The 16,039-nt window shown below is 47.2% G+C and overlaps 1 protein-coding gene across 3 annotated transcripts in view; it reads left to right on the top strand.

Moving 5' to 3' along the window:
- Positions 1 to 16,039, top strand: part of RASGEF1C (RasGEF domain family member 1C) — a 98,739-nt gene that overhangs the window by 48,062 nt on the left and 34,638 nt on the right. For 2 of the 3 annotated variants that reach the window (XM_032270256.1, XM_032270257.1), the window contains exons 2-4: positions 13,127 to 13,309; positions 13,469 to 13,591; positions 14,679 to 14,816. In XM_032270256.1, coding sequence (XP_032126147.1) covers positions 13,133 to 13,309; positions 13,469 to 13,591; positions 14,679 to 14,816 — 438 coding nt within the window. In that variant the 5' untranslated portion in view covers positions 13,127 to 13,132. Of the gene's footprint in view, positions 1 to 7,819; positions 8,724 to 13,126; positions 13,310 to 13,468; positions 13,592 to 14,678; positions 14,817 to 16,039 lie in introns of those variants that run through there. The other variant, XM_032270255.1, reaches the window with a different exon arrangement.

Below are 16,039 nucleotides of genomic sequence, written 5' to 3'. Positions count from 1 at the left end.
ATCAATAAAACATATAGAAAAACATAAAAGGGAACCAAAAAGGAATTTTGGAGATATAAAGTACAATAACTGAAATGAAAAATTCACTGGAGGTATTCAAAGGCAGATTTGAGCAGACTAAAGAAAGAATCAGCAAACTTGAAGATAGGGCAATTGAAATTATTGAGTCTGAAGAACAGGAGAAAAAAAAGATTGAAAAAAGTGAACAGAACCTACAGGACCTATGCAATACCATAAAGCAGACCAACATACACTTTGCGAGAGTCCCAGAAAAAGAAGAAGGGAGAAAAAGGTATAGAGAGATTATCTGAATACTTAGTGGCTGAAAACTTCCCAAATTTGATGAAAAACGTGAATATAAACATCCAGGAGACTCAGTGAACCAAGGAGGATAAACTCAAAGAGACCCCCAGTGAGACACGTTATAATCAAACTGGAAAATACAAAGACAAATAGAGAATGTTGAGAGCAGCAAGAAAGAAGGGAGTCATCACATAACTGATTTGTAACTCTACTTTTTAAAAACATTATTTAAGAGACCAATACATTAAGAAAATAATGATTAGTCTATGCTTTTGAACATAATAAAAATATAATTTCATGACATCAATAGCTAACAGGGTGGGGACAGAACTGTATAGGAGCAGAGTCTTTTTTAATGCTATTGAAGTTGAAGCTAAATTCAAATTAGAGTGTTATAACTTTAGGATGTTAAATGTAATCCCCATGGTAACCACAAAAAAGTCACTATAGGATATACACAAAAGGAAATGAGAAAGGAATTAAGGTTTCACTACAAAAAAAAAAAGCGTATAGTACTGCAGGAAATAAGGAACAAAAAGATACAAGGCAATTTAAAAAAAAAAGCAAAATGGCAGGAGTAAGTCTTGTCTTAACAGTTATTATTTAAAAAGGCAATGGATTAAACTATCTAGTCAAAAGACAAAGATTGGCAGAATGGATTTTTTAAAAAGATTCAACTATATATTATCTACAAAAGACTCATTTTAGATCTAAAGTCGTAAATAGGTTAAACATGAGGGGACTGAAATAGGTATTCCATGTAAACAGTAACCAAAGGTGAAAACAGCCACACTAATGACAGAAAAAAATATTTTAAATTTAAAAAGATTACCAGAGACAAGGAAGGGTATCACATATCAATGAAAATTAAATACAGCAAGAAGATTTAACAATTATAAACATTTATGCACCCAATAGCAGACCATTAAAATATATGAAGCAGGCCGGGCGCGGTGGCTCAAGCCTGTAATCCCAGCACTTTGGGAGGCCGAGGCGGGTGGATCACGAGGTCAAGAGATCGAGACCATCCTGGTCAACACGGTGAAACCCCGTCTCTACTAAAAATACAAAAAATTAGCTGGGCATGGTGGCGCGTGCCTGTAATCCCAGCTACTCAGGAGGCTGAGGCAGGAGAATTGCCTGAACCCAGGAGGCGGAGGTTGCGGTGAGCCGAGATCGCACCATTGCACTCCAGCCTGGGTAACAAGAGTGAAACTCTGTCTCAAAAAAAAAAAAAAAATATATATATATATATATGAAGCAAAAATGGACAGAATTGAAAGGAGAAATGGACAGCTACCTCGCTCTTCAGTCTAAGACTTTCCCAACTGAGCTATATTCAGCAGCTGCTACCTCACTCTCAATTATGTATAGAATGACCAGACAGAAGATAAGTAAGGAAATAAAGGACTTAAACAACACAGTAAACCAACTAGGTCTAACAGACATACACAGAACTCTACTCAACAGCAACATACACAATCTTCTGAAGTGCACATGGGGTATTCTCCAGGATAAACCATATATTAAGTCTCAATAAATTTTAAAAGAAAGATATCATGTAAAGTATCCTCTCTAACTATGACAGGACGAAATTTGAAATGAATAATAGAAGGAAATTGGAAAATTCACAAATTTATGGAAAGTAAACACCACATTCTTAAACAACCTATGCGTTGAAGAAGAAATCCCAATGAAAATTAGATAACACTTAGAGATTAATGAAAATGAAAACATAACATACTAACACATGGGATACAGCAAAAGCAGTCCTTAATGGAAAATTTACAGCTATAAACACATTAAAAAGGAAGAAAGATCTCAAAATAATAACCTAATTGTACAATGTAAAGAACTAGAAAAAGAGGAGCAAATTAAACCCAAAGCTAGCAGGAGGAAGGAAATTATAAAGATTAGAGCAGAGATAAATAAAATAGTGAATAGAAAAACAATAGAAAAAAATTTAAAAGCGTAAAGTTGGTTATTCAAAAAGATTAACAAAATTGACAAACCTGTAGCTAGACTGACTAATAAAAAAGAGATTACTCGAGTTGTTAAAATCCAAAATGAGAGTGGGGATACTATTGCCAATTCTACAGAAATTAAAAGGATTATAAGAGTACAATGAAAAATTCTGTCCACAAATTGGAAATTTGAACAAATTGGAATTTCTAGATGAAGTTTCTAGAAACTGAAATCATGAAAAAAATAGAAACTCTAAATCGATCTATAACTGATAATGAGGTTTAATTAGTAATCAAAAGCCTTCCAACCACAAAAATGTCCTGGACCTGGTGGTTTCACTGGTGAATTCTACCAAACATTTAAAAAAGAACCATTATCAATACTTCTTAAGCTTTTCCTAAAAAGTAAAGAGGCAGAAACACTTCCTAACTCATTTTATGAAATCAGCATTACCTTGAAACCAAAGCCGGACAGAAGCACTACAAGAAAAGTAAACTACAGTAAACATCCCTTATGATGCAAAAATCCTCAACAAAATATTAGCAAAGCAAGTTTGGCAGCATATTAAAAAAAATTATACACCATGAACAAGGGGGGTTTATTCCTGGTATGCAAGAATGGTTCAACATATAAAAATCAACCTATGTAATACAATAGATTAACAGAATGAAGAAAAAAACACATGATCATTTCAACTGATGCAGAAAAATCATTAAACAAAATTCAATGCCTGTTATATGTAAATTTTCAGTGCTGCAAAGTAAGGTCAGCACTGGGACAAAGGATCTCTCAGCAAGGCAGTCTTTACTTCCTGCAAAAGGGGTACCCTTGCCAGCAGTCTTGCCATGAGAGTACAACAAACAAAGGAAAAGTAGACATATTTATCCTTTACACATTTGGGGTCATCCTTACTGCTGTGTCTGATCTCCATTGGTTGGAGACAGACCTCACGATCTAAAACTGAACCTGATTGGCTAATAAGTTAAAACTTTCTTGACTAGGTAAAGGCAGTGGAGAACAAAAGGAAAAGAGGAAGTCCAAATAAGGAAGGGACAGGAAGTTGCTTGTGAAAGGACTTAGAAAAGTAATAGCACAAATATCTCGATTAAAGTATAAGGACACAGAATGTACTATGTGTCGTGAGTATGCCTAGCACAAATATCTTAAAGTACAAGGACACAGAATGCACTATGTGCCTGTGAGCATGTCTAACAGCTACATAGGATAGGGTTTAAAAAAATGTTATTAGCAAAAAGCAAGACTGCTTTGAAGAACACATAGATAATCAGGCACAGCAGCTCACACCTGTAATTCCAACACTTTGGGAGGCCGAGGCAGGTGGATCACCTGAGATCAGGAGTTTGAAACCAGCCTGGACAACACAGTGAAACCCCATCTCTACTAAAATTACAAAAATTAGCCAGGTGTGATGGCATGTGCCTGTAGTCCCAGCAACTCAGGAGGCTGAGCCAAGAGAATTGCTTGAACACAGGAAGCAGAGGTTGCAGTGAGCCAATATTGTGCCACTGCGCTCTAGCGTAGGCAACAGAGCAAGACTCCATCTCAATAAAAGAAAAGAAAAACACATCACTAACATTATATTCAATGGTGAAAAACGGAAAGTTTTTCCTCTAAAATTAGGAATAAGGTAAGGATGCCCACTCTTACCACTTCTATTCAATATAGTACTAGAAATTCTAGCCATAGCAGTTAGAAAAGGAAAATAAATAAAAGACATCCAAGCTGGAAAAGAAGAAAATTAGCTCTCTTTGCAGATGACATAATGTTATACACAGAAAACTATGAAGAGCTCACAAAAAACTGTTAGAACTAGTTAAGAAATGCTGCAAAATAGCAGGATACAAAATCAACACCAAAAAAAAAAAAAATCAGTTGTGTTTCCATATGCTAACAATGAATAATCTAAAAAGGAATGTAAGAAAATAATTCCATTTACAAGAATATCCAAAAAAATAAATTCAGGAATTCATACTTAGGAACAAACTTAACCAAAGAGATGAAAGACTTAAACACTGAAAACTACAAAATGTTGCTGAAATAAATCAGAGAAGAGACAAGCAAATTGAAAGAAGTCCTATATTCATGGATTGGGAGATTTAATATAGTTGAGATGTCAGTACTACCCAAAGCTGTCTGCAGACTTAATGCAATCCCAATCAAAATTTTAATGGCATTTTTGTTGTAAAACAGGAAAATCTATCCTAGAATTCATATGGAATTTCAAATTATCCCAAACAGCCAAAACAATTTTAAAAGAGAGCAGATGGAGGACACAAACTTCCTGATTTTAAAATTTACTGTGAAGCCACAGTAATCAAAACTGTATGGTACTGGCATAAAGACAGACAGTCACATGGGCCAGTGGAATAGAATAGAATCCAGAAATAAACCTTCACATATTTTGTCCATGATTTTTGACAAAGCTGACAAGATCATTGAATGGGGACAATCTTTTCAACAGTAATCCTGAGAAAACTGCATATTTCATGTAAAATAAAAAAACTTGGATGCTTTCCTAATAACATATATAAAAATTAACTCTAAATGAATCAAAGATCTAAATGTAAGAAGTAAAACTGGGTTGGGCGCAGTGGCTCACACCTGTAATCCCAACACTTTGGAAGGCGAAGGTGGGCGAATTACTTGAGCTCAGGAGTTGGAGACCAGCCTGAGCAGCAGAGTGAAACCTCATCTCTACTAAAAATACAAAAGTGAGCTTGGCCTGTTGGCATGCACCTGTAGTCCCAGCTATTCAGTAGGCTAAGACAGGAGAATCAGTTGAACCTGGGAGGCAGAGGTTGCAGTGAGTCAAGATTGCACCAGTGCACTCCAGCCTCCATCAAAAAAAAAAAAAAAAAAACCACACAAAGAAATAAAACTATGAAACTCTTAAAAGAGAATATTGGGATTGGGGAAAAGCTTCATAATATTGAATTGGGCAGTGACTTTTTGGATATGACACCAAGACACAGGCAACAAAACATAAAAAGACAAATTGGACTTCATCAAAATGAAAAACGTTTGTGCCTCAAAGGACACTATCAACAAACCTACTGAATGGGAGAAAATATTTACAAATCACATAGCTAATGAAGGATTGATATCCAGAATATCCAATGAAGTCCTAAAACTCAAAAACAAATCCCAAACAAGTCAATTCAAAAATGGGTAAAAGAGGACTCTCAGGGCTAGCCGCCTCAGGCCCCTGCAGAGGTCCCAGCAGCAGCCATGCTCGAAGTATTAGCTTCAGTTCTGTGGGGCTTCTCCTCTGATCTTCTGGGTCTTGGAATGCCACAGCTTCTCTTTTGTTCCTTAAATCTCAGAGGTGGGGTAATTACATCCTGTTGTGGAACCAATTATATGAATAAAATTTTCTTTGCTTGAAAAAAGTGGGGGAAAGTCTTCAACAGGCATTTTTCTTAAAAATATATACAACTGGCAAATGAAAAGATGCTCAAGATCACTGATATTTAGGGAAATGCAAATCGAAACCACAATGAGATACCACTTCCCACCCATTAGGATGGCCATTATCAGAATAACAGAAAACAACAAGCATTGGCAAGGATGTGGAGAAATTGGAACCCTTTACATTACTGGTGATAATTTAAAATGGTGCAGCAGGTCGGGCACGGTGGCTCATACCTGTAATGCCAGCACTTTGGGAGGCTGAGGCGGGCAGATCACCTGAGGTCCCAAGTTCAAGACTAGCGTGGCCAACATGGTGAAACCCCATCTCTACGAAAAATACAAAAATTAGCCAGGTGTGGTGGTGGCACATGTCTGTAATCCCAGCTACTCAAGAGGCCGATGCAAGAGAATCGCTTGAACCCGGGAGGCAGAGGTTGCAGTGAGCCAAGATGGTGCCACTGCACTCCACCCCGGGTGACAGAGTGAGATCCTGTCTCAAAACAGTCAATCAATCAATTGATGCAGCTGCTGTGGAAAACAGTATGGTACAGGGGGAAACAACCCACTGCCCACTGACAGAGGAATGGATGAACAAAATGTAGTATATGCATGCAATGGAATAGTATTCAACCTTAAAAAGGAAGGAAATTCTGCCACATGATACAACAAAGATGCACCTTGACAAAAACTAATGAAATATACCAGTCACTAAGGACAAGTATTTTATGATTCCACTTATATAAAGTACTCAGAATAGTAAAACTACATAGAACGCAGAACTGTGGTTACCAGGGGCTGGGGAAGGAGAGATTGGGGAGTTAGTGTTTCATGGGTACAGGGTTTCAATTGAGATGATGAAAAACTTCTGTGGATGGATGGTGGCAATGGCTGTGCAACAGTGTAAATATACTTAATGCCACTGAACTTTACACGGTAAATTTACGTTAAGTGTATTTTTTTAACTTTCTTTTTTTTTTTTTATGTAGAGACAGGGTCTTGCTCTGTCACCCAGGCTGGAGTGCAGTGGTGAAATCATAGCTCACTGCAACCTTGAATTCCTGGGCTTAAGCAATCCTCCCACCTCAGCCTCCCAAGTAGCTGAGACTACAGGTGTGCGACACCATGCCAAGCTACAGTTTTTTCTTTTTCTGGAGATGAGGGTCTCACTATGTTGTCCAGGCTGGTCTCAAACTCCTGGTCTCAAGAAATCTTCCAGCCTCAGCCTCCATAAGTGCTGGAATTGCATGTATGAGCCAGGCACACAGCCTGTTAAGTATATTTTAGCATAATTTTTTCTTTTGTTTTTTGAGGCAGAGTCTTGCTCAGTCACCCAGGCTGCAGTGCAATGGTGCCATATCAGCTCACTGAAACCTCCACCTCCCAGGCTCAAGCAATTCTCCTGCCTCAGCCTCTCGAGTAGCTGGGATTACAGACATGAGTCACCGTGCCTGGCCCCACAATTGTTTTAAATATATAATGGGGGCGGGGTGAGCAAACGATAGGACAAGAATGTGTAAATGTGTAAAATTTGGTCCCATGTTAAAGCAAGGGGAGAAACAGCTCTGATTTGGGGCGGTGAGCCTACCACAGCCTTCGAGGCTAAAGCCCTGAGATCATTTCCAGCAGCTGTCGGGACATGGTTTCAGCTGCAGAGCTGGGTGGGCAGGTAGAGGGCTGCCCCAGCTGCAGCCAGCGCTGAAGCCATGGGGAACCATGGCAGTGCAGTTGACAAGTCTTTCTGGCACAGAGCCTTGGTTAGCAGCAGTTGCCACCTGTAATGTGGTCTGGCCTGAGCAGGTGGCAAGGTCCCCGGGAGTGCTGGCACTGGGAGCCCTTTCTCCACGGCAGGCACTGTGCAAGGTGCTTCATGCACCAGTCTCATCGTCTCCTCTCCATAACCTGAAGGGGGAGCTGCTCCCTCTTTTCAGCACATGAAGCTGGTTGTCAGAGCTCACAGGTGTCTTCTGAGACACACATGTGGTACAGGGGCCTTCAGGAGGCTTCTTTTTTGTTTGTTTGTTTGTTTTAACAATGGGGTTTCACCATGATGGCCAGCCTGGTCTTGAAATGCTGACCTCAGGTGATCCACCCACCTCCACCTCCCAAAGTGCTAGGATTACAGGCGTGAGCCACCGCGCCCAGCTTGGGAGGCTTCTTTACCTCTGTCCCTACTGCCACACCTGGCCCAGGGAGAACATCTCTCCAGCCCCCAAGACGCACCCTGACAAGCCACCTGCTCTTCTGTAAAGTTGACGGATTTCCATTTTGCAGATTTTTAATGCCAGCCACCCATGCCAGGGATATGGGGACCCCAGCAGGAATAGGGTTTGTAAACTGACCACTGCGGCACTACAGATGTCATTTCTAACTGTGCTTTAACTCACTGTTTGGCCCCAAGGGTGGCTTTTTTTAGAAACAGAATTAATTGCCACCCTTACAATCATAATATGAAACGTAAGTCAGGAGTCCTCGATGGCTCTTACACCGGGGAGGTCTGAGCACATCAGCTCCCAAAGCACAGCAGAGCCTGTGGTTTTTTACTGGCACATCTGAGCCACTTTCTGTCAGCCCCACACTGAGGAGGAACAGCAGGGCCCTTGGGCACGATTTTACCTGGCTGGGGGCAGGTGACCATTACCTCTTTCCAGCACCCACTGGAATAGTAGGGGAATGCACATCCATCTCCAGGTCTGGCCTTCCTTATAAATGCAACACGTCACACCCCTGTCCCTGCACATATTTCCCCTGTCTCCCATACAGGGTTAGGCTTGGGCCATGCTGTCCCAGAAACCTTGCCAGTGCCAGAGGCCTAGAGCGGCGGTGGGGGGGCGGGCCTGAGCCTGCCAGGGAGTCCTCTAGAAGGAAGGATGCCCAGCTGGGCATTGGCAGGCATCAAGTGCCCCCCTGCAGGGTGGGCTGATGGGGTCCTGCCCCCTGTGTCTGCCTGTCTCTCTGCAGACCTGACCCCACACGGTCCTCACCTGCTGCCTCTGGAACTGCTGCAGGAACCCCACGATCTCCAGGTGACACATACAAGGAGAGATGCCTGAGGGGGTGGGGCCCGGCAGCGGGACAGGAGTCATGGAGAGGGAAACCAAGGCAGAAGCTCATGCCTTAGCCACTTGGGGCTGTGTGCCAGAGCCAGGTTCCTCTCAGTCTCCTGTCAGTGCCCTAGGCACAGGGCAGGCACACACCTCTGACCTCACCATTCCAGGCCTGGAATCAGTTCAGGTGTTCCCAGGGCCTTCATCTGATGAGTGAACTTAGCTTGCATGAATGACACTAAAACAACGGGGTATAGGGAGGACACAGCAGTGATGCATTTTTTCAGGGCCCCACTGTAGTCTTCATCCGCATGAATGTCATTTCCATCATCTGCACTTTTTCTCCTGCTGTTTTCCCTTCCTTGTGCCACACTGTTTCCTGTGTTACGACTGCGTGTTCAGAACCATCACCGCAGCGGCCACAGCCACTCCACCAGCGGGTCCGTGATCACCTCCTCATCTATTCTGCCTTTGTTCACCATCTCTGCTGCTCTAAAGTGTGTTCGCTGCTGGTATTTAATGCTGAAGCAATGGACTTTCTTTCTTTCCACAGCTTCTCCCCTTTATTTTCTTAGGATACATTTCCAAGGCTTTGATTAGGATGGAAGGACACTATAGAATATAAGGCTCTTGGCACACTGAGCCAAATCTTGGTACAATTAAAGGGACCCTGATGACACATACCACTTTTCCCCCAGTGGTGTGTGAGAAGCTGCCCTTGCGTGCCTGCCAGCACTGGACATTTAATTAAGTCCCATTCATTTCATGGGTAGGAAGCAGAACCCCACAGGAGCCACATGTGCACGTCTAGTTCGCGCACACCAAGCCACATGTCCCAACGAGGCAGACAGAGGGAGAAATGGAAAGGTCTCTCTACAGGGTACAGGCAGAGCGCTCCCCACCCCTGCTGAGCCCCTCATGCTGAGAGCCCATCTATGCAGCCCCCAAGACTCCCAGCCCCTTCATCACCTGTGCCATTCAGGCCATGTGCACAAAAACACAGATGGGAGACTTAGCAGGATTTAAAGACCTTCAAGGGATATTGTAGCAATAAACACTTGTCCCATCATCATTGCCTTTTTTTAAAAAGTGTGATAAAATACACATAAAGTGTATCATTTTAACCCTTTTTAAGTATACACTTCAGTGGCATTAAGTACCTTCATATCATGGTGGAATCGTCACCTCCATCCCTCTCCAGAAATCTTTTCTTCTTCCCGACGTGAGGCTCTGTGCCCACTAAACACTGACACACCGTTCTGGTGTCCCACAGCCCAGCCCCTGGAACTCACCTTTCCACTGTCTGCCTCTGCGAATGTGACACTAGGTACCTCCACAAGTGGAGTCATTCGGTGTTTGTCCCTTTGTGTCGGGGTTATTTCACTTAGCTTGATGTCCTCAGGTTCATCCGTGTTGCCGCAGTCTCAGGATCTCCTTCCTCTCTAAGGCTGGCTCCTTTCCCGCTCTGTGGAGAGGCCACGTTTTCTCCAGCCATTCATCAATGATGGACACTGGTCTGCTTCATCATTGGTTTTTAAAAATTATTTCTGTACATCCAAATAATAGAATACTGTGAGGTGATTTTTATAAAAGTGAATGAGGCAGCCCTGCCCTGCCATGGAAAGGTCCTCAAAATGCATTGTTAGTGAAAACAGCCCAGTGGGGGAGAGTGTGGACAATATGCTACCTTTTGGTGTAATCCAAACAGAAAAGGGGCTATGTATTTACATTTCCTTGTCCTTGTATAAAGAAGCTATAGAAAAACAAGGAAGTAATAAAAGCAGTCACTTATGGGTGGAGTGAGGGGCCCTCATTGCATGGCTGTTTTTGCATGCAAGGAACATGATGCTCCGATCACTCTACACACTCCCTGACCCCAACTCAGTCACTCCCCACTACCCCTCTAGGAGCCACTGCCTGGCCCCTGACACCTCAGCATATACTCCCATGATCACACCACGTTGCCCCAGCTCCACCGAGCCTCTGCACATGCCGGTCGCTCTGTCTGGCACATCTGTCTGTAGATTCCTTCCTGCCCTCAGCCCTCAATGCAGCCACCCCCGCCCAACTCATTCCAGGGAAGCTGGAGCTCCTGCTGGAGGGAGGAGGAGCTGGCTGTCCCTGGTGGGTGAAGGAGCAGCAGTGTCCTCTGTGCCCTCAGCTGTCCTCATGCAGAGGCCAGAGGCGGGCACCTGCCCTGTCTGAACAAACATGCCTGCAAGGAGGGGTGGGAATGGTGGAGGCACCCCCTTGGTGGCAGCAGCTCTGACCCCCCTTTCTCTTAGGGGGTCTCCCAGGACATCCACCACAGTGAGCATAGAGAGTAGTCATCCCCTTTCCCATACTGACATGCCTCCAATGGGGCAGTCTACACAGCTCTGCCTCCCCTACCAGCTCCCTGAAGTCGGGCTTTGTCCCCATTACCTGGAATGGAGCCAGGAGTCGCTCCATGCATACATACATGAATGGGTGAGCCTTGGCAACAGCAGGAGAAAGCTGAAGGCTGCAGCACAAGGATAAGCCCATTCATTGAGACCCACACCTGGACCCTGCTGGTGACACGATGGGTGGTTGGAAGTCAGAGGGCCACTGGTATGCCAGCCCCTCTCTGGGCATCCCTGTGGGTCATAATAGTTCAGCAACAACCACCACCCCTGGCTCCAGCATAAGTCAGTCACTCCAGCGCAGAGCTGGATCTGAACACTGGCCCCGCCTCCCATGTGCCCAGCACCTGGTCCCAGGCTAGGCCCCAGGTCCCCTGGGAGCCTCCTGGCTGTCTCTTAAAGTGGTACCCTCCTGGCCTCCTTCAGAAAGGCCCCTGCATGAGGCCGGGCGCGGTGGCTCAAGCCTGTAATCCCAGCACTTTGGGAGGCCGAGGCGGGTGGATCATGAGGTCAAGAGATCGAGACCATCCTGGTCAACAAGGTGAAACCTCGTCTCTACTAAAAATACAAAAATTAGCTGGGCATGATGGTGCATGCCTGTAGTCCCAGCTACTCGGGAGGCTGAGGCCGGAGAATTGCTTGAACCCAGGAGACGGAGGTTGCAGTGAGCCGAGATCGTGCCATTGCACTCCAGCCTGGGCAACAACAGCAAAACTCCGTCTCAAAAAAAAAAAAAAAAAAGAAAGGCCCCTGCATGGCACCTCCCACCATCCTGCAGAGGCTCCCAAAGCCACCTTCACCCCTGCCACTGGCTCGTCAAGAAAATTAGGCTGAGATCTCAGGCAGGCCCAACATTGCAGAATGAACAGTGCCAGGTGTCCAGCAGGAGACAGCAGACCTCCCAGGCTCACAGGTTTTCTGTCTTGTGGAATCGGGCTGAGCTGCCGGGCCTTGGGCAGGAGCCTGAGCAGCACGTACCCTGCAGCTGGCCCATCCCACAGCTGGCCTCCTCCCACTAAGCATCTGCAGCTTCCCATATGCCCACCTGCACAGCGGCCTCCCCCAGGACAGACAGGAGGTGGTTTTGTGAAATTTTCGTTTCATCGGCTGAGAATTGAACACTTACAGCGTTGCCAGAGAGGCAAAAATAAGCTGTGTCTGACACCATGGCCAGGACTGTCTGGGCTGCTGTCCACACCAATGCCTGGGTCCCTCCCATGCTGCAACCCAGTCCCAGCACCTCCCACACCCACATGCCCATAGGACAGCCCTCTGAAGGCAGTAAGGATGGACAGGTCACATGGTTCACATCACGTAGAGCCCAGAATGCCAGGTTAAGGAAGATAGCAGTTTTGACTGTACCTGAGAGAACTCCAACTTAAACAGGCACATATAATGGAGAAGTCCACTGAACAGCTTCAGGTACAGCAGGATTCGAGGCCTCCCGGCGCCGTGCTCAGGAATGAACCCACTTTCCTGGCCCCTCATGGTGCCACAATGGCCCCAGTAGTGTCAGCATACATTCCACCAGCTCAAGGACTCCAGGGGGAAAGAAAGCCTCCAAGTACCACAAAAGTTCTGGGATTGCAGTGGAGCACCCCCAGTTTGGATAGGACCAATCCCTGAACCAATCTTTGTGGCCAGAAATAGGGGGATTAGGCAGATTATCCAGGCTTGTGAAAAATAACCTTTGTGAAGGGGTGTGGGGGGGCAGAATCTAGAGGAGGTCTGCCCCTGAGTGGGGACCCCAGAGTAAAGAAGAGATGGGTTTTGCAGGAGAGTTGAGAGGCTGTTTGAGGAAGAAGAATGGAGGCTGTGCTATGAGGAAGGGGGTACATGGCAGCACTCCCAGAGTGACCACTGGATTCAAGCTGGCATGAAGTGGTGGTGGGGGGAGACTTTCCAGCCAGGAGCCTGGAACCAGCAGCTCCTACTCAGCTGCACCCCTCAACTCAGGTGTGCCCCCACTCAGGTCCCCATTGCTCCTTGCCATTGCAGGCAGGCATGCCACAGACGCTGAGTGCCTCCGACATGGTCACCCCAGGCAGCCTCAACCCACCCCCCACCGAGCCCACAGATGTCGAACAGGCTGGGCAGCCCCTCCTGGATGGAGCTCCATCCTCAGCCTCCCTGGAAACACTGATCCAGCATCTGGTGCCCACAGCCGACTACTACCCCGAGGTGGGTGACCCACCCAGTGGGCAGGAGAGTGGGTTCTCCTCCACCAGGCATGGGAGGCAACAGTGCTGGGAGTGGCCTTGGGCCAGGGTGTAGGGCCAGCTGGGAGGCATGCCCCTCCCAGTCCCCTCCTGAGCCTATGCCCTCTTGTTTGTGCCCCAGAAAGCCTACATCTTCACCTTCCTGCTAAGTTCTCGTCTCTTCATCGAGCCCCGGGAGCTCCTGGCCCGAGTCTGCCACCTGTGCATCGAACAGCAGCAGCTGGACAAGCCGGTGCTGGACAAGGTGAGGTGCAGGGCAGGCCAGGGAGCCTCAGAGTGTACCAGCACTCCCCTCCCATGCCCTCAAGTCATCAGCCTCTAGGGGAGGTAATGATTGTCCCTGTTTTCCTGACAAGGTGGCTACAGAGTATTTCCACCTTGTCTGAGGCCCAGAGCCAGAAGGAGCAGAACAGGACCTTTCACCTTCATGCAGTTTTTCCAGTGCCCTACAGGAGCCCTTGAGCTTACATTAGGCCCAGACTTGAGTATCCAGAGCCCGGTCAGTAGGACCCCTGCCATCTGTGGCCGGAAAGGACCTGCTGCCTCTGCTGGGTTTCCTTCCTCCAGCACATCCGCTCCATCTTCCCAGTCCTGGCCAGATCCTTAGGGTTGCATCTATTTCACACACATCGGTCGGGGTCTACAGCTAGCAAGAGAAACCCAACTTCAACCTGCCAAAACCAAAGGGACTTAGCTGGCTTGTATACCTGCCCGATCTCAGGGACTGCTGGTTCGGGCCGTAAACCACGGCATTGCACCGTGGCCTGTCTCCCTCCCACCCTCTGCTGCCATTTTCCCGGGCTGGTGCCCCTCGGGCTGGCTGGTGTGGTGCCCTGCCGCCTCCACTACAGCACGCTCACATACAACCCTTTCCACCCTTTCCAGTCACGCAGAAGCCTCAATCCCGTTTCTGTACAGATCCAGTGAGTCTCGCCATTGGCGTAGCCTCGGTCACGTGCCCATCTGTGGGCCAATCACTGTGCACGATGGAGTAAGCTGTGCTCTGATTGGTCAGCACAGACCTGGACCCACCCCTGGAGCAGGGGCCACTGCTCCTGAGGCCCCTGGGCACCGAGAGAGTCCCCAGGGAGGGTGGAGACATCACCGCAGAAGGGCAGCAGCAAGAGATAGCCCCGCCCAAAAATGTGTCCATCCTCTCTCCATTCCCCGTAGGCGCAGGGCAGTATTGCACCAGCCCCGCCCCCATCCCTGGCACAGAGAGGGCACATGGTTCTGCCTGCCCAGGCAGTCAGACCAGCAAGGACACGAAGTGAGGCCCACATGCCCGCCCAACACCCCTGACGAGCGTGGCGCCCCTCACTTGCTTGCAGGCCCGGGTCCGGAAGTTCGGCCCCAAACTTCTGCAGCTGTTGGCCGAGTGGACTGAGACCTTCCCAAGGGACTTCCAGGAGGAATCGACCATCGGGCACCTGAAGGACGTGGTGGGCCGCATCGCCCCCTGTGATGAGGTGGGCAGCCAGGCAGGGGTCTTGTCACCCTTTGGGCCCCTCCTGTCCCAGGCCTATGCCTGTTCCTGTCCCCTACCCCAGGGCTCTCATCTCCCCACCCTACACATCACGGCTCCTCTAAATCCAGCCCCTCTCTGACCCATCAAGGAATCAGGCACTGATGAACTGGGAGGGAATGTGGAGTCTCATGACCCCTCCCTGCCTGCTCTCACTGATGGCATCAGATGCTGGATGAAGAAAGACCCATTCATGGGTTAGTGGGGCCAGGAGGCCAGGCTGTTGGCCTCTGACCTACTAGATGGGACTGGCAGAGCACTGTCCTGGGCCTTGGCCATACCCACTTTGCTCTCCCAGCTGTATTACTCTGTGGAGAGCACTGAAGGGTCTCCAAGCCTCACTTCCCTTATGGGCGAAGGAAGCAAAAAAATCTTTATCTCCCAGGATTATGGAGGTAGATGTCTCCTGGTGTGTTTAGAAGGGGCAAGTTTATCAGCATCCTGGAATGCCACTGTGGGCAGCACTGGTGTAGCATTACCTGGAAGGGGGAAACATGGACAGGGGTGCATGTTGGTCACCCTGGAAGGAAACTGAACCAGCTGGTAGCTGGTGACATGCCACAGAATGGGTCTGGATATGGCAGAAGAGCTATGTGTGAGACAAGGGAAAACTGCCAAGACAGGCTGGGCAACAGGAACCCAAACACCCACGGCCACATAGACATAACTCAGGCTCTGTGGAAAGCACTGATCAGGGCCACTTCACACACCAGGCAAGTGACTCAGAACTAAGCAGGCAAGTTCTGAGGCTCAGTGAGATGAGAGTGTTTCCACTTCCTCCTCCCCACACTTCTCCCCTCCTCCATTCTCCTCCTCATCCCCTCCTCTTCCTCCTCTGAATCCCCTGATCCATCTTGAGATTGTGACACTTGGCTAAGGATGCAGCACAAAGCAGGGCCAGGGAACAGTTGACAATTGGATGAGTGGGGGATGGAGAGAGTGGAAGCAGGGGATAGGGTGCTGGATGATTGGCTGGGAAGACATTTGGCTACTCTTATAGATGAATGTGGGAGAGAACAGGTGATTTTGTTATTGGATAGGCAGGTGGATGGATGCATGGGGTGAGTGGAAAGATTAATAGAAAGAAGAGAGAAATGTAGGAAGTGTGGACAGGTGGGTGGGCAGATGGTTGAATAGATGGAGGGGAAGGTGGATGGGTGGGTGGGT

The sequence above is a fragment of the Sapajus apella genome, unplaced genomic scaffold (assembly GCF_009761245.1).
Source record: "Sapajus apella isolate SASKATOON/1434 unplaced genomic scaffold, GSC_monkey_1.0 scaffold206, whole genome shotgun sequence".
Lineage (NCBI taxonomy): Eukaryota > Metazoa > Chordata > Mammalia > Primates > Cebidae > Sapajus > Sapajus apella.
This window is presented reverse-complemented; position numbering and strand designations above follow the sequence as displayed.